The sequence below is a fragment of the Megachile rotundata genome, chromosome 2 (genome assembly GCF_050947335.1).
Source record: "Megachile rotundata isolate GNS110a chromosome 2, iyMegRotu1, whole genome shotgun sequence".
Classification (NCBI taxonomy): Eukaryota; Metazoa; Arthropoda; class Insecta; order Hymenoptera; family Megachilidae; genus Megachile; species Megachile rotundata.
In genome coordinates this window covers 8,917,221-8,936,627 of record NC_134984.1, presented here as the reverse complement: position 1 = coordinate 8,936,627, position 19,407 = coordinate 8,917,221, and the positions used below count along the sequence as shown (strand labels likewise).

At 38.2% G+C, this 19,407-nt stretch overlaps 1 protein-coding gene across 7 annotated transcripts in view; it reads right to left on the bottom strand.

Moving 5' to 3' along the window:
* The window catches only part of LOC100878113 (uncharacterized), a 54,042-nt gene that overhangs the window by 4,022 nt on the left and 30,613 nt on the right, over positions 1-19,407 (bottom strand). For all 7 annotated transcript variants that reach the window (XM_012288350.2, XM_012288349.2, XM_076540988.1 and 4 more), the window contains exon 3: positions 17,322-17,667. In XM_012288350.2, coding sequence (XP_012143740.1) covers positions 17,322-17,667 — 346 coding nt within the window. The remainder of the gene's footprint in view (positions 1-17,321; positions 17,668-19,407) is intronic.

Below are 19,407 nucleotides of genomic sequence, written 5' to 3'. Positions count from 1 at the left end.
CCGATCCTTGCGATGCCGCCCGCCCTTTGCGGCCGAGCCGCCGCGCCGCCACGCCGCGCGCCGATACCGATGTCGCGCCGGCACTTGCCGGTACCCGCCGTCAAACGGAGCGGTCCGCGCCTTTGTACTCGTTTCTCGAAAATTACGCATCAGGAGACGTCGCCGAGGAGTGTCTTTCTTTTCTGCCGAAGTACGCACCTGGGTTCGCCGGCATTTCGCGGTGGATCAAATACTTTTAATTGGCATTTTTCTCGGAATTTCAGAGCATGTGCCACGTGCCACTTTTGCCACGTGCCATTGCCACGTGCACCACGCACGTGTACATTTCTTAGAAAAATTAATTATCTATCGTCTTCGAGTGCGACCGATCCCGCAGACAGCTAGCCGGAGCGCAGGGCAAGCAAGCTCGCCCTCGCCCGGGTTCTCACCTCTCCCGAGCGGAGTGGCCCTCGGTGTTTTGGTGAGCACCACCACTCCCGGGCGGATTGGTTACCCCCGGTGCTACGATGGTGTTTTTCATGCCGAGACACTCATGGTGTTCGACGAATACGGCCACAGGTTTCCCCGTGCACGTAGGGCTTCGAGGCATGGAAACTCGCCATGCCTGCTGCTTTTGACCAGTCGTCCCCGAAAACCCCGCTAAATTCATTAAATCTTATGTTTATCTTTAAATTCTCATCCCATGCTCTGAAATGCCTCAATTGGCCAGTTCTATCCGTAACAATCCTCCCCCTCGTACAAAATTCATTTAATTTTGTACCTCATTTATTCCTAGTAGTTTTATTAGTTTTCGTGCCGGACGTATAAAATCACCCGTTCGTGTGCGCACCTCGGCCACTCTGACTTCTTTATCTACACCGGGAAATACTCGTGTAACGGTCCCTTTTCGCCAACTATTTCGCGGTGCTTGTAAATCTACGATCAACACTATATCGCCTACTTCTAAGGGATTTTCCTTTTCGGTCCATTTCTTTCGCGGTACGAGCGTAGGTAAATATTCGCGCAACCATCGTTTCCAAAACGCCTCCGCGAAACTCTGCGCTGTTCGCCACTGTTTTCGCAAACATACATTTTGAAAATCATATCTACCTAGCTGAACCTCACCCGAGGACGATCCTATCAGGAAATGATTTGGCGTCAGTGCCTCTTTATCGCGAGGGTCTAACGACACGTGCGTGAGCGGCCGCGAGTTTACCGAATGTTCGGCTTCTGCAAAGAGCGTAGAAAGAACTTCTTCGGAGGGTGCTTGTTCCCTTAAAATCACGTTTAACGCGGTTTTTACCGACCTAATCAATCGTTCCCACGCCCCACCCATATGCGGTGCGTCAGGGGGGTTGAAAACCCATTTCACGCGTTTCGACAATGCGTATTCCTCGATCTTAGCTCGGTCCATACTCACGGTCGCGTCTTTCAGCTCCTTGTCCGCGCCCCGGAAATTCGTCCCATTGTCGCTGTAGACTACCTGCGGTGTGCCTCTCCGCGCCGCTAGTCTTTGTAATGCCATTATGGCCGAACTAGCACTTAGCGAATGCGCGATCTCTAAGTGGATGGCCCTTGTCGTGAGACACGTAAACAACACTCCCCAACGTTTCTCTCTTCGCCGCCCGATCTTTACCATCAATGGTCCGAAATAGTCGACCCCACAGTGTGTAAAGGGTCTTTGCCGAAAAGCTACACGCCCGACCGGTAGCGCGGACATCAGCGGGTTCTGTGGCCTGCCTCGCCGTATACGACATACGATACACCTACTTATGAGCGAACGTAAAACGCGTCGAAGACCGATTATATGGTATTTTTGCCTTAATTCGTTGACTACCGCGTCGCTACTCGCGTGATAGAACTTCCGATGATATTCTGCAATTAGTAATTTTGTCGCGGGGTGTCGACCCTCAAGTATGATTGGTCGGTTGTCAAAGCCCTCAAGTCCCGTTGCCGTTACGCGCCCGTTGGCCCTTAAAATTCCCTGTTCGTCTACGTATGGATCTAAACCGGCGATTTTACTTCCCTTGTTGATATTACGGCCGTTTCTCAACGCAACTATCTCAGCTCCGAAATATTCTTCCTGGATAACGCGGTACCAATATTGTTCCCCTATCTGAACTATTTCCAACGGTTCTTTCACGGTGTTCTTCCCCTTCCAACGACCGACGATCGCGTGTACTCGTCGCGCGATGACGAGAAGACCGCGCCAACCCATCAATCTTATCGGTAGCGAAAATTCTGCTTTTACCGTCGCCGCCACGTAGACGCACGCTTTCCGCTGCTCCAATCCGTCGATTGTCGCCTTCTCTTTTGCGGTCAACGTTTTTTCTATCGGCCATTCGGATTCCGGACGTCGCAAAAATTCCGGGCCTTCAAACCATCGCGGGCTTATAAATTCGGAGCTATTTTCGAAGCGCGTCGCGTCGTCCGCGGGATTCTGACCGGTCGGAACCCATCGCCACTCCGTCGTCCGCGTGTTTTCCCCGATCTCTCCTAAACGGTTCGCTACGAATACTTGACGCGTCCGCGGCTCCGATCTGATCCACGAAATCACGGTAGTCGAATCTGACCAAAAAACTCGTCTACTAATTTTAATGTCTAGCTCCTTTTCTACGAACGTCGCGAGTCTTGTCCCCATCAGGGCCGCCTGTAACTCTAATCGCGGTATCGTCAACGGTTTTAACGGCGCGACTCTACTTTTGGCCATGATCAAGGAAACGTGCGCGGATTCAGACTCATTTTCGTTTTCGAACCGCAGATAGGCTACCGCCGCGTAAGCCGTTAAGCTCGCGTCGCAAAACACGTGGAGTTGCGCTTCTGACTCCCGCGATTCCGTTACCCCGTAACACCTCGGCATCCGGCATTCTTTTACCCTGTCTATCATGGACACCCACTTGCGCCAACGGACAAAATCTTCCTCCCGTAGTGGGTCGTCCCAATTTATACCGCTTCGCCATATTTCCTGCATGATGATTTTTGACTTTAACGTGAACGGCGCGAGGATACCGAGCGGATCGAAAACCGACATGATAACGCGTAAGAACTCTCGTTTGGTGGGCTTCTTTTCGCCTAGCAGGATTTCTTTTGGTATGTTCTTTAACTCGACATTGAATTTGAGTTCGTCAGTCTGTGTGTCCCAGAAAAGACCGAGGACCCTCTCTCCCCCTCGGTCGCCTAACCGCATGTCGCCCTGCTCTAACCGTTGCCCGTGATCGACGGAATTTCGCAAGACCTCTACCTTGTTGCTCGCCCAACCATGCATGGCGAAATTCGCTCGCGCGTTTATCGCGATTACATCCCGAACGAGCTCTGCCGCTTCGCGCACGGTTCTTCGACTCGATAAGAAATCGTCCATATAGCTATCATTAATAATACTTCTAACTGCCTCCGGGTGAGCTTCATTACAGTCTTTCGCATTCTTATCTTTGACGTAGATCGCGCTACACGGGGATGATTTGGCGCCGAAGATTAACGTCGACATCTCGTAAATGTCCGGTTCTCTATTCCTGTCTTTTCCTCGCCATAGGAATCTTTGCGCACCACGATCGCTTTCCCGAATTTGCACGCGTAGGAACATATCTGAAATGTCCGCCTTCACCGCGACCGCGTATTGTCTAAACCGAATTAATATTCCCGGCAATGATTTTAATAGGTCCGGACCTGACATCAGCTGGTCGTTCAAACTTATTCCTCCGGTTTTTGCCGCGGCATCGAAAACTAATCGAACTTTATTTGGCTTGTTTACGTTTCGCACTCCGAAGTGCGGTAGATACCACGTCCTATCCCGCTCCCACGTTTTCTCAACCCTTTGAGCGTAACCCTGATCCAGAAAGCGCTGCATTTCCTGGTAATATAAACGTGCATATTCGGGATCGCGATCTAACCTTCGTTCTAATAATTCTAACCTTTTCCGCGCAGTAGACAAACCGTTCGTGCTCGGCGCGTGATCGTCCTTCCATAAGAGGCCCGTTTCCCAGATTTTTCCCTTACGCGAACTAGTTTCCTCTAGTATCCGCAACGCGCGATCCTGCTCGCCTTTACACGCGACGCTATCCTTTATTCCGGTATATTCTAGCGCGAAATAACCCTTTACTAAATCGTCTAAAGAAGTCAGAGCCTCCCCTGTACATTGGTATTCGCTTCCCTCTATTTTGTATACCGCTCGTGAGGAGCATTCCGCGGACCCATGTACGGTCCAGCCAAGACGGGAGCGCGAAACCGCCAAATCTGTACCTATTATCTCGCGCAGTTCCCGTGTTACGATTAGGTCCCAATTGTCTTGACCGATTAATAATTCTACTCGTGCTCCGTGGTACGGTCGGGTCTCCACGTCTTTGGCGGCACCGTGTACCCGCGCAATAATGTCCCGGCTGATCGACTGTGTGGGAAACTTCAGATTTTTTTACGGTTATCGCTCCGCGGATCCGGTGTGTGCCGAAGATCCCCTCTACGTCAAAATCTACTTTTTTGCTATTCTCTAATCGAATTTCTCCTTCGCCTATTCCTTTTATAGACACGTCTATTCGCGAACCCTTTACCCCTAGGTCTCGCGCCAGCCTATCGTCTATCAGGGTGACCGTGGAACCCTCGTCTAGTAACGCGAATGTATCTATTGTTCGCTTCGGCCCACCCGCGCGTACCGCTATAATTTTCAGCAATACGCTTTGCCCGTCTAGTCAGCTATCTATGGAACCGCGATTTTCCCCCGACCTGTTGTCGCTCGCGACGTATGCCCTGCCCGACGCACTCTCTCCCCCGGATATCGCCCCGCGCTGAGCCTCATTTTCCGCACTATTTGCGTCGACATATTTATGCAACAGGATGTGATGCTGCCTCTTGCAGACCTTACACATCTCACTCTTGCAATCGTTTCTTGAATGACCGGGCCTCAAGCACCCGAAGCATAGGTTGTACTTTTTCACGAGGTCCCAGCGCTTACTCACGGGCTCACGGGCAAAGAAGAGGCATTTCGGCGACGGGTGATTATCCTTTTTGCAAAACGCACATTTACGAGTTTCCGTCGCGTTTGTTTCTACGCGCCTATCTCGCCGTTCTGCTACGCATACCACAGCCGTTTTCGCCGACGACCGCCGCGATCCACCGAACGCGCCGCGATCTACCCTTTGTGTCGGTCGTTCCGTCGTGAAATCGATATCAAAAATCCCGGCTTCCGTAGCTAATTCGGCTTCCGCGTATATGAAATCCGCGAGTTTCTCGAGTTCCGATTTCTCTTCTCTAACGCTTACGGCGTACCGGTTATATGCATATCGCAACGCTATCGGTATCTTATGTCCCACGGATTTTACTAGTTCGGGGCTGTGCAGGTACCCTAATAACCTAAACGTTTTAAACGCTACCACTGCACTGCGTAACTTTGTCGCGAATTGTACGAGCGAAATTCTCCCCGAATCTATCTCCGGTAATGTCTTTAACTCCGCGACGATTTTCTCGGCAGCGGCCCGTTTATTCCCGAAATGTAATTCTAACGTCTTTATTATTGTGTCCGCGTCGCGGCTACTCGCGAGCAAAGTTTTAACCACGTCGCGCGCCTCGCCCTTTAGGGCATCGAACAATCGTGCAATGTTTTCGCGGTCCGAGTATCCGCCCGATTCGGATGACGATATATATGCCTCCTTAAAGTGTAGCCACTCTAAGGGATCACCGGAGAAGCTAGGTAACGCTTTCGCGGTTGTGAGACGATTTACTAATCGCGAACTTCCTTCCCCTGCGAGCGACGCTTCACGTACCGCCGCTAACGTACGTTCGATAGCCGCGGATAGTCGATCAGCCGGGTCAATAAAGGATTGCTCACTCACGTTTCGCTGACGCCTTACTGGTAACGCGGTGCTGTTGCTCCATGGCTGATGCGTTGCCCTGTCGTCCTCGCTGCCCTGGATTTCCTCCGCCTCGTCGGAGAAGTCCGTGTCCTCGTCGGCTGCGGATGGGATGCTCGCCTCCGTGGGTCGCTGCTGCCATCCCGCTCCGTGACCGCTGCCTCCTGGCAGCTCCTGCTGCCGCTGGTTCCCAGTGGTCCTTGTTGCCCGACGCCCCTGTCGGATGACAGGTAGGATGGGAGACGGTGCCCTGGAAGGCCCCGCAGAATCTTTGTCCTCCATGGTTGCCGGTCCTGGTCCTGGATCTGCCAATGCTCTCGCCTTCGCTGGTCTGCCCCGCTTGGCCGCTGGCTGCTTCCCTGACTGCTGGGCTGCTGCTCGTTTTCCTCGTACCATTGTCTCGAGTAAAGTCCACTTTGTGTGTCACTCGCACTTCCACACAAGTCACGATATCGCGTCAAACACCGTCTGTCCGGTCAAAGTGTCCCGGGTTTCGGCACCAAAAATTGTATCAGAACAACTCAATTTTTCGACGGTGAATACGCACAGTTTATTTCAATTATTATATAACCCACGTATTATAATTTAATCTGCGTGTGACATCAATATTACAATCAAAGCCGAAATATTTGATCCCGCAACGAAAGTCTTTGCAAAATATAAGTAAAGTCCGTAATGACAACAAGTATGTCCCGTAGTGACAAGTTATAAGTGAAGCCTCGTAAATATAAAGAATGAAACGCGTAGCAACAAATATAAGAGAATGAATCGAAGTGAAGCGCGGGCCCGGTGCCCTCGCTTATTTTATACGTTTCACTCCCCTACGACGTCTCCTAGCAACCACCCGATTTCTTCGAAATCTGCCACGTGCCCTCCGTCGACCTTGGCTTCGCGGTCATCCCTCTACGACCGATCCTTGCGATGCCGCCCGCCCTTTGCGGCCGAGCCGCCGCGCCGCCACGCCGCGCGCCGATACCGATGTCGCGCCGGCACTTGCCGGTACCCGCCGTCAAACGGAGCGGTCCGCGCCTTTGTACTCGTTTCTCGAAAATTACGCATCAGGAGACGTCGCCGAGGAGTGCCTTTCTTTTTTGCCGAAGTGCGCACCTGGGTTCGCCGGCATTTCGCGGTGGATCAAATACTTATTAATTGGCATTTTTCTCGGAATTTCAGAGCATGTGCCACGTGCCACTTTTGCCACGTGCCATTGCCACGTGCACCACGCACGTGTACATTTCTTAGAAAATTAATTATCTATCGTCTTCGAGTGCGACCGATCCCGCAGACAGCTAGCCGGAGCGCAGGGCAAGCAAGCTCGCCCCCGCCCGGGTTCTCACCTCTCCCGAGCGGAGTGGCCCTCGGTGTTTTGGTGAGCACCACCACTCCCGGGCGGATTGGTTACCCCCGGTGCTACGATGGTGTTTTTCATGCCGAGACACTCATGGTGTTCGACGAATACGGCCACAGGTTTCCCCGTGCACGTAGGGCTTCGAGGCATGGAAACTCGCCATGCCTGCTGCTTTTGACCAGTCGTCCCCGAAAACCCCGCTAAATTCATTAAATCTTATGTTTATCTTTAAATTCTCATCCCATGCTCTGAAATGCCTCAATTGGCCAGTTCTATCCGTAACACTTAAATTTTCAAATTTTCAAATTCCTGTTTTATAGAGTTACAATTTTTTATACTCTTAAACTTTTTTTACTAAATTTTTAATTTTTAATTTTCTATATTTCTATATTTCAAATTTCTAAATTTCTAAATTCTCATATGCTAAAACTTTCAGATTTTCTAATTCTCATATGCCTTTTACAAATTAAAAAATGTTTAAAACCCTGAAATTTTCAAATTTTTCAATTTCTATTTTTCTTCAATTTTCAACCTTGAAATTTCTAAATCTTCAATTTCTCCAATTCCCATATTCTCAAATTTTTAAATCTTTAAATTCCCAAATTGTCGAATTTCCATATTCTCAGCTTCTGAACAGATTAAAAAACGTAAAAAATGAAAAAATCATTGAACGGCGTGTCCTATATCGCCATTTTCCCTGCACGTTCCTGATAAGCGTGTGATCAATCAACTCCAAGTATTTCCAATATCATTTTTCTCATATAAATATTATCATATTAATAACATTTTTCAAATCAGAAATAAATTCAAATCTCCTTGAGAGCAGATTAATTAAACTTTAAATATTAAATGCTTCTATGAATCCTTGAAAGTGAACCAGCACAGTTTTTTTATTCAGCAAACCATGTAATACTCGTCCAACTGCTAACAGCAATCTTCACTTTAACTTATGTTCGCACGGAATAAATCTCTCGCTTTAAAACACCGTCTTTCATCCAACGTTGGCTGAACAAAAGTGGAGTACGCTCGTCCAGAGTTAAATAGCAGAGAAATGCAATATTCAAAGTGCTCAAGTTCGTTTATCTAAAGCTTCCGTTTGAATCTTGCGAACAGTAAGAAACAAGATACAATCCTCGTTTTGATCCCACTAAATCCGCGGAATCAGATTATATTTCAGGTAAAAAGCACTTCAATTACTGGCATGTTAATGAGTTTTAATAGAAAGTTCAAAGTCCACGTTCCTATTATTGCCGTTTGTACTATTCGAGTCCACATCCTGATTAATTATGACCTGAGCAATGCTTATGTCACGATATTTAACTGTTATTATGGCACGATAATATCGGCAATATTTTCTAGAATGGGTTAACAAAAGTATTGTTTGTTTTAATGTTACAAATCAAAGACAATATCTGTGCTAGCAGGTATGTGTATTGACGCAACAGTATGGTACATCAGTATGTAAACTCGTAAGTCATGACGTGTTAGTTGTACGTTTAGCCGAGGAAAAATTGTGAAGGGTGAAGTGAATTATTGAACATGATTTTTTAAGGAAAATTACGATACTAGGTAAAAAAATTCCACCTTCGTACTACATGTGTGGACTATTAAATTTGAAAATTTAGAAACTTTAAAAATCTGCAACTTGTCAACATATGACCAAATTTTCAAGATCTGAAATTCCACAATTTCTAAATTTCTAAGGTTCCAAACTTCCAAACTTCCAAATTTCCAAATTACTAAATTACTAAATTACTGAATTAAAAATGTCCAATATTTCGAGTTTCTAAATTTCGAAATTTTCAAGTCCACAAATTCTCAAGTTTTAAAATTTCAAAAATTTCAAATTACTAAATTCCCATATTTTCAAAATTCCAAATTATTAAATTTCTAAATTCTTAAATTTTTAAATTTCCAAATTTCCAAATTTCTAAATTCTTAAATTTCCAAATTCCTAAATTTCCAAATTCTTAAATTCTTAAATTCTTAAATTCTTAAATTTCCAAATTTCCAAATTTCTAAATTCCTAAATTCTTAAATTTCCAAATTTCTCAATTACTAAATTTCCCAATGTCTAAATTTCTCAATTTCTAAATTTCTCAATTTCTAAATTTCCAAATTTCTAATTTTCCAAATTTCTAAATTTCCCAATTTCTAAATTTCCAAATTTCTCAATTGTTAAATTTCCAAATTTCTGAATTTCCCAATTTCTAATTTTCCAAATTTCTAAATTTCCCAATTTCTCAATTTCTAAATTCCTAAATTCTTAAATTTCCAAATTTCTCAATTACTAAATTTCCCAATTTCTAAATTTCCCAATTACTAAATTTCCAAATTTCTCAATTTCTCAATTTCTAAATTTCTAAAATTCTAAATTTCCCAATTTCTAAATTTCCAAATTCCTAAATCTCCAAATCCATAATTTTCCAGTTCTTAATTTTCATACTTTTATACTTTCTTTCTTTTCGATTTCGAAGATATATAAACATGCATTTGTTTCACCTACTGATGTTTTTCTTTTAAATTTATAAACAGATAATTATTTAATTTCATTACATCATAATTCACGGTCCGGTCTAAAATTGCTATAACTTACATTATTAACACTAGAACTACCAACCAGTCAAAATGACTAGTTTCAGATTTCTCATTTTATATTACAAAATTTTATTATCATGATTTTATGGAAATGTCTGTCATATTTTGTTAAGGTAAAAACTAGTTCTATATGTTACTTGATGCTTTAGTATTTATTTATTTCCCTTTTCATTTTATTTCTCATTCTTTGATAAACGAGCACTTAATGTCGGTAGTTCCACTATAATACTTCCACTAAAATAATTGTCTGTATAATAAACTACAAAATAGAGATCGCTCATTGAAAACCACAACGGATAAATGTATTCCATTTTCGACCTCAGTTTGAAACTATAATAATCCTATTCCTGTTTCGACGTGATTCTTGAGGTTTTGAACTATGCGGGCCAATTAAATGAAGTGGTAAATCTGTTATATCATCCGTGTTGCTGGAATCATTACATTAGATAACGAATCAATGATCTGTAAAGTGCATTTCTACCGTTAAAATTTCGTTGATATGTGGTTTCTGCTATTAATATTTTAAAGAAAATTTGATGACTATTACTCTCAAGTAATAAATATCTATAATATTTGTAATATCTTAAGGGAGGGAGAAAAATACTGATAAATAAATGAGTTATAACAAAATTAAGGTTAACTTTGATGAACGAATACTCTGAGTATGATTTTCAGCGACTATGGTAGAAAATTAATAAGCTCCGGCAATCTGTGTTTATCTTATGTTGTTTTAGTCAGGAGAGGCAAGGGTAGTAGATATTTGGTATTCAAAAATGGGGAAAAAATGCGACTCTGTATTGCCAGGACTTTGCGGCTGAAAAACATTATCTTGTCACGATTTCTCTTCCAAAATATTCTTTGTAAAATTCTTCAGTACGTCAACCCCGATTTTGCAATCTTACCCTTAAAACTTCACGAAAAGGAAATATGCAAGTTTTCATAAAAGAAATTTGTTCACGTACCATTTTTTCAAGAAAGCGCTCTTTACCGCACCGAAGAATTATACAAAGAATATTTTGGAAAATAAATCATGACAAAATATTGTTTCTTGGCTTTGTCCTGGTGAAACGACATCGTATTTTTCCACATGGTTGAAAACTAAATATCTACTATTCTTGTCCCGCCTTGCCAATATACAATAAGATGAACAAGGATAACCGAAGCTAATTTTCCACCAGAGGCCCCAAAGATCTCCAAAAATAATACTTAAAGAATTCGGTCACCAAAGTTGACCTTTTAGATCGTCGTTGGAAAGATTTCCACCTGTTGTAACTTGTAACAATTTTTCAATATCCTGCGCATTTATTATCCAACCCTTCAGTAGCTAGCTTGACAATTTGGACTTTGGTCCCCCTTCTGGCTTTCAAGCTCTGATTTCTTTGAAATGCTTTAAGTGGAAAAGAATTGATTTTATTTTTAACTTTTAGATACACAATATATTTATTTCTTTTCTTTTGTATCAATGTATGTATAACTCACTTAGCTTCACTTCCAAATTTTGGTTTGGGAGAAGACTTTCGGCATTCTTACGGTTTTGCATACTTCATGCATATGGGTGCTTTTATCCCTATAACTTTCGTTGGAGTGGGAAATTTGAACGTTTGGCAGTTTTTGTGTTGCCAATCGTTGACGAAAGGTATCGAACAAAAAAACCCATATCCTTCCGGTACGTCGAGAGGTGCCCTAACCTTTTGATGAGTTAGCGAGTGAGTCAGTGGGATTTTATTAGTCGGTCTACCTGCTTAGCAGGGTTAAAAATAAATGTCGCTTGCAAGACTCAATAAGAGAATGTTCATGAAATTTGCGTGTTTATTTTTGAAAAAAGGCTAATGTCAATAATCAGATTTACTTTTGGTAATAATTGGAATATTTAAAAACTGTCGTCTAAATTAGGAAATAGTAGTGAAATTTCACAGTGAATTAATTCTTGAAATTTGACTCATTGAATAACATTTAACTATTGCAGAGCTTTTTCAGAAATTATATTCTTTGTGCATTTGTCATAACAGAGAATGAGCAATTCATCTGGTAAACCAACTGTAGGAAGTGTAATATAAAATTATTCAAATGAAAATGTATCTGATCCGACATAATGTACTCTTGTTCAATGCACCATGAGATAAAAAAAGATTGCCGCAGCTTATCAATTTTAGACCTCAAAATAATATAATATTACTGCAATAATTTTTCGTATTTTTGTATATGAAATTGTAAGTAAAGTTTGGTGGTAAAATCTGGGACACCCTATATGTACGCCATGTGGAACACGTTGAGCGTACGTTAAATGCAGCATGTTCCATATTCGGTACATGTTTCCTGTTAATACTGCATGATATTACACAAAATATTTTTGCTATTCGAAGTATATTGCAATAATCATAACGGAGAAAATATGTAAGTGATTACAACGGAGCAAATATATAATTGATAATATCAGGGAAAAGTATTAACGCGTCTGTTTTTGTTTAAATAAATATTCATGTTTCGTAATAAAACTGAAGTTTTCTCATCTTAAGTTTTTTCAAATTACAAATTTTTTACGTAATTCATATTATGTACCATTTTTCTAATTCAGTCTTCAACTACTTTTACAGTTTCCATTGTAATTTAAAAACTCTTAAATTTTTGTATCGTTAACGTTAACAGACAAATATTTATGTATGTTTTAACGTTAGTTTCTTTCGAAAGACATGCCGCTATTTTTTGCTAAATAGCTCTTTCAAAATTAGATATAATTAATACTAATATCGGGTTATAATTAGATTAATATTAGATACAGTTATCCTAAATCGGTTATTACGTATCTTGTCATGCAATAAATCATTCTGACAATTGACTCTGAGTATTAGCACGTTATTTCATCGGAAATATGTTTCGCTATTGAACACTGCTCACACTCTGATCAATAAATTCATATTTAAAAATTGTTTTATTTCACATGGTTTCATGACATATTTACAAATTTGGTTATAAACCGATTATTCGAAAAACCGCTTACCACATCGATTTTATTTCCCCAGCATAAATAATCGACATTTTACTGTAGATGTACTGTATACAGTGGCATAACAAAGTATTTGAAACATATTTTAAAAAATAAACGATATTTCGGTTTGTAATGAGTTTATTCAAGAATAATCCTATCAATTATTATCAATCTGCATATTTTTACCGAGATTATATTCTCCTATAAGCCTCTTCCATAAACAAAATAATTGTTGCAAAAAAACTGCTTCTTTGGATTGTGTCAAAATTATGGTTTATTTTTAGTAAACTTTTTTAAATGACTTTTTACATACGTTGTAAACTGTAGACCCTATTAACTCCTTGGCATGTAACTACGAATTAGACTTGTGCTCAGTTATTCAATTATTACTGATTAATTACTAATATTTATATATGCATTCCTTTCTTAATTATTAGACACTATTTTTACTACAATTATACGTATTTTTTATATTAATTTGATACTATTTTCCACCAATATAATGTAAAATATCAACATGATTGTAATCAGAACAGAACTAAGTTATTCTTATCTCTCGCCAAAATGGCGTCATTTTGAGTGAAGGCTAGAAATCGTTTTCGAAGATTTCTAAACGCTTCGTTGATAGATAATTATAATTTATCGAAATTCCAAAAAATAAAGTTGGAATATCTTTAATATTTAATAATCAACATAACTCTTAAATAAACCTGAAAGTATAATTTATTTTTTTAGTACAAACGAAAATATTATTTATTTTTTATTAGTTGTACCATAAACAAACGTTTCAAATACTTTTTGATGTTTCGTTGATCGCAATTATAATTTATTGAATATCCTTTTTTAAGATTCAAAATGTTATAGTATCAATCATGCTAGATTATCTTTAATATCCGATAATCAGAAGAATCATACCCATTAGCAATCTCAATATTATTTATTTCTTTATTTATTATATTAGGTTGGGGAATAAGTTCGTGGCGTTTTGACATTTTCTTTTTTTTACAGCGACATTTTGCAATTTGCAAGGGGTTATAATATTCATTCGATAGAGCCCTTTCTGCTCTACAAAACTGTGTTAATCGTTTTTTTCAGTAGTTTCATTCGTTGTTACTATTGAGGTTCAGAAATGGAATATCCAGGAGGTAAAAATTAGCACTTTCGACACCTGCTCTTCTTCGCTTTCCATCGCGGCCAAAAAGCTGCTGAAGCAGCCCGGGATATTTGCAATGTATACGGAGAAAATGTCATAGGTAAGTCGACAGCACGGAAATGGTTTGCAAAATTCAAAAATGGCGATTTTAACGTCGAAAACCCGCCCCGCAGCGGAAGACCTTCTGAGTTCGACGAAGAGCGCTCTCCGAGAACTTGTGAAGCAGGATGGTCTTCAAAGTAGTCGTGAATTGGTCGAAAAAATGAACTGTGGCCACAAAACTATTCTCAATCATCTCCATTCAATGGGATTTGTCGAAAAATTGGGAACCTGGGTGCCTCACGAAGTGAACGCTACGAACTTACTACCCAACCTTAGGTTGAATTTTGCAAACCATTTCCGTGCTGTTGACCCACCTATGACATCTTCTCCGTATACATTGCAAATATCCCGGCCTGTTTCAGCAACTTTTCACAACTTTTTACAACTTTCTGGCCGCGATGAAAAGCGAAAAAGAGCAGGTGTCGAAAATGCTGCTTTTTACCTTCTTGATATTCTATTTCTGAGCCTCAATAGTAATGACGAATGAATCTACTGAAAAAAACGATAACACAGTTTTGTAGAGCAGAAAGAGCTCTATTGAATGAATATTATAACCCCTTGCAAATTGCAAAATGTCGCTGTAAGAAAAGAAAATGTCAAAACGCCACGAACTTATTCCCCAACCTAATATTACAGGAAGTATTAAATCTTCACATCATTTCTATTCGTCAAAGAATATACGATAATTTGTTCAAATGAAGAAGTAACGTAAAATGACAGAAAATAATTAATTTCCATTTATATAATTACAAGAAATCGTAGTAATCAATAAAAGGGATGTCAAAACAAATATAATTGGTTAATGGAGTTTCTCACTGTATGTACATTATTGGAAAGCAATAAACTTGATTACTACATCATATTGTTATTCGACAAGGTATTTTACTTCCGCAGGCTTTTAATTTTTTCTTCATTAAAGAATATAATTAAATGCAATACTAAATGTAAACATTTTCTGTATAAACATGATTATGTATCTTTTACTTTGGACATTTGGTATGACGAATGTATTTGTATGAGCATGATTGTATATCGATTCTGTACATCGATTGGACTACGATGAGGTTTTTGGGCAAGCGCCAATGTAGCAAGCATACGAATTGGTTGCGAGGATTTTTGGTTATAAATAAGTATAGATTCGTTATTGTGATTTCGCCAATGTATTTCGAAAGTTATTAAATCCTGACATTATTTTTATAGTTTAATCCTTTTATTTTCTCGTTTGCCATTTACAGTGTTAACCCCTTAACCCACTTTTTAGGGAGGTGCGTCAGAGCTATCTAATTATTACTGCAGCGTTAAGGTAAATAAAGAATATTGAAAATGTTAGATATATTTTGCATTTAGCGTTCTTTAACACTAAAACTACCAAACCGATCAAATGACTGTTCCACGAGATCCTTATTATAAATGACACAATTTGTTGAATTCATTCTTCTGATATCTGTATTGATCTTCATCAAGATAAAGAATTAATGTATGTACTAATTTATGTTTTGTCGTTTGTTCATTTAGTTTTTGATTCCATGTTTCACCTCAAATTAAGGACATATACACCGGTAGGTTTAGTGTTAATTATACAAATTGCAATTGGTATCATACTTAAAACTCGATCTTTATTCAAATACGATTTAGTTTTGTCACATTTCAATTGTAACGTGCGTCACGAGTTGGACTCGATGTTATAGACCAAGAAGTTAAGTGGTGTTTGATATTTAATAATCAACATTTGATATTTAACTTGATAACTCAAACACTCCAATTCTTTTAGAATTTATCAAGAAACTTTGCTTTGTTTAACACATCTATCTTTCGCTGCTTTTTGATTCTTCCAGCAAAAACATCCCTTAACACTAAAACTACCAAACCGGTCAAATGATTCCACAAGTTTCTTATTATAAGGAACACATTTTGTTAAAATACATTTCTTGAAATCAGAATTGATTTTCATCAAGATAAAGAATGAATGCGTGTACTAATTTATGTTTCGTTGTTTGTTTATTTATTTTTTAACTTCATTTTTAATTTCAAATTAAGCACATTATATGCCGGTAGATTTAGTGAACGTTTTCCTATTTTTCTGTATACATTTCCCAAAAGCTTATATGTACAAACAAATCGCTATATTAAAAACTGAACGATTTATCTTATCCAAGTTAAAAACTTGTTTACATACTCCCACTTCATCAGTCTCGTTTGAAAACATTTTTATCTGCTTTACGAAGCTAAAAAATATACACTATTTTATTATAAATGCAAATATGCGTATTAAACTCGATGCAGTAACCTGATAATTTTACCGACCCATGTATCTGGGGCGCTTACATTTTAAACGACGCATTATCAAATATCTGTATGTATCTTTTAAATATTTAATTCCAGCAGAATAAAATGAACACGTAATAATTACATGGACACGTACATTTATTATACAGTTTATGAAGAAAAAATCTTTAAATTTTTGTTGCAACTAATAATCACATGAATTATTGTTGTAACTTCCATAAATAGATGAACAAATATTTTATTGTAGAATTTTTTGGTTTAAATTTTAGTTAAAACAATTTTTATGCAGCTTCTACAGTTTTCAACGTATATAAAAAATATGAACAAAAATATTAACAATTAATGAACAATTTTATTTTATGAAGCCACAAAGTAGTAAAAATGAAAAATTGTTTGTTATTTATGAAGTCTTTTTTATTAACCTAACCGTAGTAATCAATGAAAGGGACAAACAAGGTCTAACAAATTCTGGAAGAATCAGAATGGATTTTACGAATTTCTTTATAAACATAGTTTGGGATTTGAAAAATTAGGAATCTTGAACTTGAAATTTTGAGGTTTTAAAAATTGTTTAACTTCACGACAAGAACTTTATTATCTGTTCATGAGTCCTTTATTAAACGAATTAATAAGCATCTAGAAGTTGAGGATAAAAATTTCAAGCACTTGTTGTAATGTTCTTAAATGAAATAAAAAACTTTGTAGAAGAAAGTAACGTCGTCATTTTAAAAAATTTTGTTCTGAGTTCAATATTGATCCCAGAATAAAAAATATGGATTTATGATAAAAAAGACAAGATAAAGTTGAAATAACCTTGAAAACGTCAGTTTATCTTTCTTAAATCATACATCTTCGAGATTTTTTACAATGTTAACTTAAATGGGCCACTCTGTATAATAGATATTTAGTATACTAAATGTAGTAAACATAGTATAGTAAATGAAGTAAACAGTGAGCATAGTATAATAAACACAGTAAATTTAGTATACTAAATATACTAAATACAGTATAGTTAAATGTTGCATACAGTACCTGTCCCGTTTCCGCAATCGCCCCAATTATTCCCAGCCACGTATTTCCATTGGAAAACGCATTGGGCGCAAGTCAGGTCATCCGGTAATTTGTAAAAAGCCTCGAAAACCTTGTTCCCTGGTCCAGGATAATATCTGGCCGTCCCATTTTCCATGTGAAGTAAATGCTGGTCCAAACATTCTTGATCGACTTCTTTGTCTTTGTAGGTCATCGAACAGGTACGAAATTCGAAATAACCGTGATGATTCGCTGTCAACTCCACGTGCACCGGTATCACTGATCCGGTTCGATATTTTCTTACTATAACACCGTTACCATATTTGCCGCCTGTCTCGTGCTGTCGTGGCTGTAAACAGATTAACGCAAATGTTTATTAACGCTTTATTGCACAAGGTGTTTTCAAAATGGCGGTACGAGAAATGGCGAATCTCCGTTAAGATCCAAATCAAAAATGTAAAATAAAATAAAATAGATTAACGCAAATGTTTGTTAACCCTTTATTGCACAAGGTGTTTTCAAAATGGCGGTACAATCGAAAAGATGGTGAATCCCCATGAAAATCTAAATCAGAAATGTAAAATAAAATTGTTTCTTATGAAGTTCCATTTTTGAGAAAACAAAATTGAATTTGAACATTTTTCAAGTATTTGTAAAAAAGTTTGTTTATAACTTGGAAAATATTAAAATCGACAGATTAGCTGTTAATTCTACAGTCAACAAATATTAATGATAAACCAAATATTAATGTGATTATTTATATCACTAAAGTATGTTTATGTTGATTGCTTATAACACATATTACTTATACACATATTAATACATATATCAATGATATTATGAAAAATGACTGATAAACTGATAATGACTCTGGTGATATCAATAACTAGATTTGTTCATTTAATGAGTTCATTTAGATCAATTTATTAAATTCATTCTCAGATTAATGAAAGATGCATTTGTCATATTGTGAGCCATAAAAAAATTGTACAAATACTTCAAATCTTAAAAACTGTTCAAATTCAATTATTTCAAAAATGAAGCTACGTATGAACAAATTTTATGCTATATTTTTGCTTTATTTTTTCACGTAAATTTATCCGTTTTTGAGTTGCATCACCAAATTAAAAACAGGTTGTATTGTGTTACACTCGTAACGCACGATACATATGGTAAACCAAACTCGTATTTTTACTCTGAATTTTTTATTTAGACTTAAATATAAACTCTAAAATTGTGAATTCAATGAGAAATGTGTCTAATATTTTAACCTTCTTTATTTGTTTGATTATAACAATAATTGGTTAGCTGTGGACGCAACTACCTAGAAAATTGTAGGTTAAGGGGTTAAAAGGGTTATGAAACTATTATTAGAATAGTGATGCATACCTTTAGTGTCCGTTAATTGCCTCGCGGGCAACAACGTACTCTTGAGCAGCGACATTTTCAACTTTAGAAAAGTTATTCGGACACTGGGGAATTTAGAAGAGTCAGTGCACACGTTTGAAAAATTGAACAGTTGGCAATTTAGGAAAGAAAAAAAATTCGATAATTTGAGGCCATTTTTAAAGCTGGAAATTTGGTAATTTGAGATAGTTTGTAAATTTGGCAATTTGTGAATTCGTCATTTGTGATAATTTGGAAAATTGGAAATTTGGTAATTTGAAATAATTTGTAAATTTGGCAATCTTTAAATTCGTAGTTTGAGAAAAGTTATAAATTTAGTAGTGTAGAAAATTAGTATTCTGGAAATTTAAAATTTCACAGATATGAAATTCTCAAACTTACAAATTTATAGAATTACAAATTTAAGTAATTGGACGACTGGAAAATGAATTTTAAATTTTCGGATTTTAAAATATTTAGATTTCGAAAATGGGGTAATGTGGTGAGTTTGAAATTTAAAAATATTGAGCTCTTAAATTTCAAACTTAATTTAGGAATTTAGGAATTCAGCAATTCAGAAATTTAGAGATTTAGGAATTTGGAGATTTAGGAATTTAGAAGTTTAGGAATTTGGGAATTTGGGAATTTAGGAATTTAGAAATTTAGGAATTTAGGAATTTAGGAATTTTGGAATTTAGGAATT